The sequence below is a fragment of the Pieris rapae genome, chromosome 4 (assembly GCF_905147795.1).
Source record: "Pieris rapae chromosome 4, ilPieRapa1.1, whole genome shotgun sequence".
NCBI classification, from domain to species: domain Eukaryota; kingdom Metazoa; phylum Arthropoda; class Insecta; order Lepidoptera; family Pieridae; genus Pieris; species Pieris rapae.
In genome coordinates, this window is record NC_059512.1 from 1,977,674 (window position 1) to 1,986,353 (window position 8,680).

An 8,680-nucleotide genomic window follows, 5' to 3' on the forward strand; every position below is an offset into this window, starting at 1 on the left:
AATGGGTATAAGGAATATGGTGGGGGTATTTAATGGCTATAAGGAATGTGGTGGAAGTGGTTATTGGGAATTGGTTGTGGGCTTCTTTTTCCACATTTCTATATTGGACAAAACAATCCGTAGTTGGGTAGATATTGAACGAATTGTGAAAATATAATAGAAGAAAAATACCAGAACGTTGACGGAAGGTGGAGGAGTTAACTTGTTTATAGATAGTATGGAGTAGCTAACTAATAACTAGATTGATTTTATTTTTCCTACAAGCTTAAACTAAGGTAATACAATAAAACTTGTGTTTACAAAGGTTTTGTTTACTACTGATAGTTTGTGGTGGTCTCTCTCTCTTTATATATACAATAATAACAGTTTAAATCATCGTCAATATATTTACTAATTCGATAAAATTAGCTTTGCACTTCAGCTACCTTAGATCCTGCGAAGGTTCATCTTCCGCAGCAGTCTAGTTAATTTCTGTTACGCTATACCGTACCAACCAAGTTTCTTTTCCTCTTAAATATCATTCAAATTGTTATGTCCATGCGAATTTCATAAAAGTATGATTGTTTGTCCGTAGGCAGCTTTGTCGTCGCTAGAGAGAGAAGCCAAAGAAAATGTATACGCGGTGCTGGATCCGCATATACAATACGAATTAACGATAAACAAGCACGGCGAACCGCCTAAGTATTTATCGCTGTCCAAGCCTCTAACTCACCAAAGAACGCACGCTTTCGATCCGCTAAATTTTAAAAATGAAGTTAATAATAACGATATTCAGTTTACTACCTTCAAACAAGAACCGCGAGCTAGGCGGTCCGATAGAAGTAGTAAACGAAGCAATAGAAATAAGAATTTTGTTTCTAATAGTAATTTTGATATAGAGTATTCAACAGATCCGTTTTTCGGCAAAGTTAAATCAGATAAAGAGATACTAAGAAATAAGTTACGTAAAAGTAAACAAAGTATTTATGAAAAGAATACAACAGGAAGGAAACCTGTTAATGTACAAATTGAAACACATCAACCAAATTCACAATTGAAAAACGAAATAAGATATAGTGAAAAGGAACGCTGCGTTGAAGATTTGACTGAGTCACATGAAGTACAACATAAGAATATCGATATAGATTGTATGCCAAAACCAGGTAAAGTTAAGGAAATTGCATTGAGATTTGATAGAAATAGCGTGAACAATTCCCGGCAGTCAATAGAAATAAGGACTGATAGACCGAAACCATTGCAAAGTTTTTGTGATCAAAGATACTTAGACCATGTGTTCCCAGATGCTGTAGAAATATAAAATTAGTTTGTAAGTATTGTAAATGTACTTAGATCTCCTAGTGTTATGAATGCATGAGCGATTGAATACGTTAAAGGCTAAAGGTTTGTGGCCTTAGTTTCCACACTTAGACTCTTACAAGGTCCAATCAGGCCAGCCAAGCTACTTCCAGAAGGACAGAAGTATCTTTGGAACCTCGCACACATCATGAAGCGACCTCACTGCTCCAAGGATTTTGGTGCGTCGACGATTGAGTAGGTTGTAGCATCGGAATAAACTTGACTTAAGAAATCATTTAAAAAACGGATATAATATAGCACTGCCTAGTCCAGGACTCGCAACACTTATGAATCTGAAACCAAATAATTTTCTACAATTTAATTAATAACATATTTGATATTCTCGGGAGGCGAAAACATTTTCGGAGGTTAATTCTGTATAAATTGCTAATAATAAGAATGCGTATGCCATATCAATCTGATAAGTAGATTCATGACAATTTTAACTAGCACAAAATTTTTATAATGCATTTTAACTATATCATAATTAATTATGATTTCTTCCACTTATTTATTAATGCTATTGTATATTTTTATTTACCTGTATAGATTGTATTGTATGTTTTGTATTGTTGAATTTTAACAGTATTACATTTTTTAATTGAAGAGTTCTTTTATTTCCTTGATGATCAACTGTTCATTGTATTATGACAAAGTACAATTTTGAGCATTCAGTGTCTACCAATTCCTCGTTAGTAATGGTGCCTTTCGTGATGTTCATAACTGTAATTGTTTTTTCTTTGTCTTTAGTCAGTTCAAATGAGGTTTTAACAAAATTGAATATAAGAAATGCGTCTGTCTGTAGTGATAAATGTATAAGCAAATGCTGCCCTTTTGGGATGGGATTACAAAATAAACTAAGAAGAATAGGTCGTGTGGAGCTGATTGAAAACGGTGATTTTCTCTAGAATTATCCACAGGAAATATATTTCCTTAAAGACTCGTCAAACAAATACATTTGAAGTAATTTATGGCATAGCTTGTACAAGAAAACATATAGAAAACAACGACTTCTTCCTACAAAAGGTAAGTGAGAGTGTAAAGTAATGAAATAGTATTTTGACACAAGTTCCATTTATTAATATAAGAAACACTTGTTCAATATAAAAATGTGACAACTGTGTAATTTCACAGAAAAATATGCGAAATAGTAATTCGTCGTCGTCATCGTCATACGACAAATGATTCTAGTAATAATGTAAAAAATCTCTATAACATCTCTAAATCTTCAATTTTATATTTTAATACAAAACCCTGTTGACCTTAAGATATTTCTATTTAAGAACTAGTATTTGTACATAAAAAAGGTGATCAGCCATCTGTGTTTGACACACTACTGACTTTGGGTCTAAGGCAAGCCAGTTTCTTTCCTTCACCGTTCGAGCGAAGGTTAACTGCGCACATAGAAAAAAAGTTCATTGGTGCACACCCGGGGATCAAACCTACGACCTCAGGGATGAGAATCGAACCCTGAAACCACTAGGCCGACACTGTAATTATTGGTGAGAAAAGTTACACGTAAAGTTTTCAGGTAATTTGGAAATTGGTAATGTTATAGATATTTATGTTATACATACATACATACATATATAAATATAATTAAACATATATATATATTTAATTTAATATTTTCTCATCATCTCTTTTTTATGAGCTGATAAAAACTTCGATACGGTATGTGGTGTCCCTTAAGGTCATTAATAACTGTACGGCATTCAATAAATTTTGTTTGTAATATTAAAAAATAACAAAAAACTATTTAAATTATGATTTTAATATTTAAATGAAATGCTTCTTTTTATTTTCTGGTGTGTATATTCTGACGAAACATATTATACATCTCGCTTCATTAACAGTTGAAACTGCTCCGACAATATACTGCAGACAAACAAAATATTAAATAACGTCAAACATTTATAACATTTGGATCAGTTACAATTGTGAACTCTCCCATTGTAATGAATGGTTGTTGGAACCTCGACGATTTCAGTAAGAGCTGCTATGGTCTAGTTTTTGCTATCCTGTAAAACGATGGGTTGAATTCTCACCCCGTGAATACGTGAAATGCAGCCACAGAAGTGCTAAGAACAACAACAGCAGCACACATATCAACACTTCTCACATTATTCCCTGTATCAAGCTACGTCCTGATTTTGCGATCGATGGCATATTGATCCTCTGCTACATACAAAACAAGATGCTTCATGCCAACATAATAATAAAATAACAGTTTCGGAACATTTTACTAATATGTTACTGTTGTTTAGCATATTCCAAACATGGTAAACTACTTTTACTTATCAGCCGCCTTATTGGCACCACAAGTGAACGTATCTGAGAATACTACCATAAGGCTGCTACTATTAATACTTGATTGTTTATAACATTTATTTATTTATTTGTAAACAAAACAGATACATCTTTACAATAAAAATAAAGTTAAAAATAAAATATAAAATAAACACACTGGATGTATCGACAATAGGTTTTACTAATACATATAAAATTTATTAGATGATTTAACATTAGATGTTAGAGGTATATTTCTCACAGAAATATTAGGAACATAAATTAAAATTACAACTATTAATGATGACTATTAAGTCTAACCCGTGATTCCGAAATAATATCATACGAATGTTATTATACAATTCTAATTTTCAAATTCTAAGCTTCAATAATTTAAAATTATTGAATGGCTTTACTAACAAAGCAATATTGTAAGTTTTTGTTTTTTTTACGACGGGGAAAACCTTTTTAAGACTTTATAACAATGATGTTCGGTAGTGTGGGATTTTCACCCACTCTGAAAATTTTTCCGCAAAAGCGTCGAGCGTAGGCTGCGATTTAATTCCAGCGATCTTCTCTTTGTACAAAGTGGTTCATTAGGATTGCAGGGTCGAGAATCTTGCATATAGTAGCTTCAGTGTTGGTTTGATGCTTTGCTGAAGGAGCATCAATGGTTCCATGGAAGCTTGATTGCTCGACGTGGTTGGTTTAGTCCGGGCAGTACTTACACATTGAAGTACTTTCTCTAATTGGGCCACTTTGTGTTGTTAACATTTAACCAATACACCGTATTTGAACCGAATCTCTTGCGTCTTACAGTGTAAGATTCTGAGGATAGGTTCTAGATCAGTATTCCAACCACGTCGGATCCCATGCTCACAAACAAAATTTAACAGTATCGAACACGCATGCTTATCTAATTCTGGCCTACAGAGAAGACACTTATTATTATAAGCCTGCCGTGTCTCAGTCATTGATAAACAAACACTCAGTGCATTTCTGCTGAAGACTTCTGGTAATAATGTAACAGCTAATGATTTGCAATCTTTCGATACATGCTTACAGTGATTGAGGTCTCCGGAGCTGACGTAAACACCGCTTTGGGGCATAAGTTCTACGAGTCCTGGCAGATTTGTTCGATACTTCAATGTCCATCTTGTATCATCAGCATCATATTCCGGTGGTAGAACGAACCGGTATAACTCTTTGTAAGCAACATCAATTCTATGTTGATCTTGATAACTAGAACTGGCACTCGCAGTTACTTCAGTGTGTGTTTCTTCAGGTGACCGTGAACCTTCACGTGTTAAGTTGCTCGAAGGAGAGGCGCTGCTAGCTGTGTTTCCCGCAGCTGTGTTAAATTGTTCGACGGAACCCAATAACTTTTTATATGTTTCGGCACTATCGAGGATTGAACACCGGAAGATGTTGTACATATCAGTCGCATGACGCAAAGTAGAGTCCATTTCAGTAAAGAGGCTACCAAAGTTGTCCAACATTTGCTGCTCTAAAATAAATCTCGAATCCGTCTGGTGATTCGTTGACGTAGAGTTTTGGTCAGCTGTCGGCCTATCTGCAGAATCATGTCTAGGATCATTAGCAGCTGTTTTAAATTGTTCGACGGAACCCAAAAACTTTCTATATGTCTCGGTAATATCGAGGATTGAACTCCGTAAGGTGTGGTACATATCAGTCGTATGACGAAAAGTATAGCGCATTTCAATAAAGAGGATAGCAAAGTTGTCCAACATTTGCTGCTCTCTCTCGCTAAAAATAAATCTCGAATGCGTCTGGTGATTCGTTGACGTAGAGTTTTGGTCAGCTGTCGGCCTATCTGCAGAATCATGTCTAGGATCATTAGCAGCTGTTTTAAATTGTTCGACGGAACCCAATAACTTTTTATATTTTTCGGCAATATCGAGATTTAAACTGTGTAAGGTCCAGTACATATCAGTCATATGACGCACAGTAGAGAGAATTTCAGTAAAGAGGATATCTATGTTGTCCAACATTTGCTGCTCTAAAATAAATTTTGAATGCGTCTGGTGATTTGTTGATGTAGAGTTTTTGTCAGCTATCGGTTTATCTGCAGAATCATGGCTAAGATCCTTAGCAGTCCCATAAACATTGTCCGTTGTCTTGACAGGTGATTCATCTGCAGCTCTGTCGCGATTTGAAACTTCTTCATGATCCCTAACAGCATCGGAATCTGAAGGTACATGATACGGTGTCCGAGATTCTTTTACAATGTACTCGTCTCTTTGACTCGCATTCTCCATGACGTTTAGATGACTTCCAGTCACAGATGATCTAGCACCGTCATCCATATAGTTAACTCGTTTTGGCTTTGAATTCATTTGTGTAGATTGATTGACCAACTGTTTCTGCGTGCATAAGTTTTGATATCCGTTAGCATGGACTGTTGTATGTTGTTTTCTAGAAGGTTGGTAGATTGGAAGAATAGGAATTTCTGAGTTTTGTCTGCTATTTTCAGTGTGCATTCCTAAAACTCGTGAATCATTTTGAGATTTATTATGACCAACCACTATTGGTTGTTGTACTGAACGCGTCGACAAATGTCTGGTTTGGTCGATTGAATTCGATGGAGTCTGTGCGTCAATGGCCAGATTTCTTTCCATTTTCGTGGGACGTGATCTTTTTGGTTGATAGGCACTGCGCAGTTCCTTATTCACCGGAAACTTTGGTTGCTTATCTAGAAATAAGAAATTCTTATTATTTGGAAAGCTTGGAATTTATAAAAGTATTATTCGACAATGTATTTACTATGAATATTGTGCACACTGATAAAAAATAATTTTATTCTCACCTGTTACTTTTGATTCTTCTTTAACCAAAGCGATCCAACTTTGTGCATCATTGTAAGAATCTGAAAAATATATATCAAAATTATTATCTCTTAATTTATAAGATTTTCGGAATCTGAATATATTTCAATGATGTAACGCACAATCTATTAACTAATACATTTACTTAAACTCACATGATTTATTTTTGACAGTAGCAAAATAAAATTTCCACTTTTTATTGCGCCTCTCCTCCCTCTTCACGCGATCTCTTGTATAAAAAGGATCTTCCTCATTAGGGTACGCAACAATGACCATGCCAGTCATCAGGCGACTTACTATCATCCACGTATACGGCACGCACACGTATTCATCAATACTTTCAAAAGGCTTATCTTTGAATTGAACAACATAGAATGCTTTATCCGTTTCACGTGTCATCTGAAATCAAAAGACTTCCGTAAATATCAATTAATTTAATTTTGTGATGAAAGTGATGATTTTCACTAATTTGCAGTACGTATTCACTTATTGTCACAGCTAAGTATACTATGATAAAATAATGAAAGTAATCACTGTTTGAACTGATAAAAAATAAAGTTTACTATAAGAATTAGTGGGAATCCTCATTAATGGATTCAGTAGAAACGATAGATAAATTAGTGAAATCTATCGATACTTTAATAAAAAAAAAACATTTGTGCAATTCACACATGGTAGAAGTGAAACCTTCAAAAACAAATATAAATTAATCATTTTCCACTATCTAAATGTGTGTGTTCTTTAAAATAGTATATTTTAATTATACATTTTAATTTATAAGTTTAATATAGGTAAATCTTTAATTTGACAAAAACTAAAACAACGAAAGTTTGAAATTCGATCAAAAAAAAAGCGGCAGTAAATAGAGGCTGTATAATGCCTCCTATCTCATTTTCTCCCACGTTAAATCATATGATGAATTGATGTTTCTGTCTCTCTTTACTGTCGCTTTTTCGTTGCATCCGGTTTGAAATCACAACGATTCTAAAGAAGTTTCACTTCAAAAAATATTCAAAGAAATGAAAAAAAATATTCAAAGAAATGAATAATATACACGCCATATTTTTTATTTTATCACTAAAGATGATTATTCGTCAAATAATTGAACAAAAAATGATTACCGCACGACTCATGATGCGAAGCATCAGAGAGTGCTTTACGATCTAATGATTTGTTTTATGAATATTAGCTTCCACGTAAAAATGAATATAAGATGAGTTAGGTATACAGAAATTGTAATTATCATAAAAACAATTGCATTTTAACGGCGGTGATAATCAAATTGACCCTTACCTTTTATTTCAGTTATGTATCTCTTGCAACAAGAATAAATTTCGTCACATTTGTCACGCGTTATAGAGATACCGAAGCGATTCTACAACTAATTCTCCGCCACTTTGACCGGAATATTATAAACAACTGGATGAACGTATTGGTCCGATGAGAGGGGAGCACGTTTCATATTGCGTCAGCAATAGGTCGATAATAGGTAGTTGAACTCAGTTCGTTATTTCGAAAAACTTCTGCTCAGTAGAAATAACAATAAAGTAAATATTATACGTTACGTCAATGAGTCAAATCATATCAAGTTGACTTAATTATGATGCTGTTTCGATTTGATTATTTGGTTATTTCTTCCGAAAAATTGAATTAACCATATTGTGTGAATCAATTTATCTTTATAAGGTTTATAATTATAGCATAGAGTGATTGAATGTATGAATGAGTATTAAGGTGGTTTGCTGATAACATATCAGAAAACAAATTTATATTAGAATAGCAGTCCCTCATAATGTGATAACTTTTCTTCATGAACTGCTACAGTGAGTACTGTACAAACTTTATGCTAATCAGATAGGCGAAAATAGAATATGAGTCGTTTTTAATTTATGCATTGACGTCATCGTATTAGGAATTTGTTATGTTACTTTTTGGAAATAAGCAAAACAACAACAACAAGTTTATAACGAATTGATTAAGTAGATTTAATGGTTCAGAAATGAATCTGTTTCCATAATCTACATTATCTGAACACAATGAAGTTATACAATTAAGACAAATAAAATGTCATCATTTGGATTCCATTTGAAAATGTACTATGCTGCATTATGCGTTAAACAATGCACTTCCGATGGAAAAACTACTAATGAATAATATTCGTTGTAAAAATTCACTATCACCATATTATTATTTTTTCCACTAACTTATCT

General features: G+C 33.7%; 2 protein-coding genes across 4 annotated transcripts in view; one reads left to right on the top strand and one right to left on the bottom strand.

The window, feature by feature from the left end:
• Positions 1–1,873, top strand: part of LOC111000268 (irregular chiasm C-roughest protein) — an 88,961-nt gene extending 87,088 nt beyond the window's left edge. The window contains exon 15 of the mRNA XM_045628067.1: positions 575–1,873. The gene's annotated coding sequence lies outside the window, so the exon portion shown is untranslated. The remainder of the gene's footprint in view (positions 1–574) is intronic.
• A 1,242-nt stretch (positions 1,874–3,115) lies between these two features.
• On the bottom strand, positions 3,116–8,628 carry LOC111000265. 3 transcript variants are annotated; one of them, XM_045628023.1, is made up of 5 exons: positions 7,764–8,628; positions 6,626–6,869; positions 6,452–6,511; positions 5,252–6,337; positions 3,116–4,999 (listed from the first exon to the last, which is right to left on the bottom strand). In XM_045628023.1, exons 2-5 carry the CDS (start codon positions 6,867–6,869, stop codon positions 4,392–4,394), a joined length of 1,998 nt encoding a protein of 665 aa, XP_045483979.1. In that variant the 5' UTR covers positions 7,764–8,628; the 3' UTR covers positions 3,116–4,391. The 3 variants fall into 3 exon arrangements, with proteins under 3 accessions (XP_045483979.1, XP_045483978.1, XP_022125340.2); XM_045628022.1 differs by having other exon boundaries at positions 3,116–4,984; positions 5,237–6,337; XM_022269648.2 differs by having other exon boundaries at positions 3,116–6,337.
• Between the last annotated feature and the right edge of the window lie 52 nt (positions 8,629–8,680).

What these genes read in the sequence shown, in the direction of transcription:
- LOC111000265 (XM_022269648.2), bottom strand. Translation starts at nt 6,869, where the DNA reads ATGACACGTGAAACGGATAAAGCATTCTATGTTGTTCAATTCAAAGAT. An exon ending in TACTGTCAAAAATAAATCAT is followed by an intron (nt 6,512 to 6,625) that starts GTGAGTTTAAGT and finishes TATATTTTTCAG; the next exon opens with ATTCTTACAATGATGCACAA. An exon ending in AGAAGAATCAAAAGTAACAG is followed by an intron (nt 6,338 to 6,451) that starts GTGAGAATAAAA and finishes TCTTATTTCTAG; the next exon opens with ATAAGCAACCAAAGTTTCCG.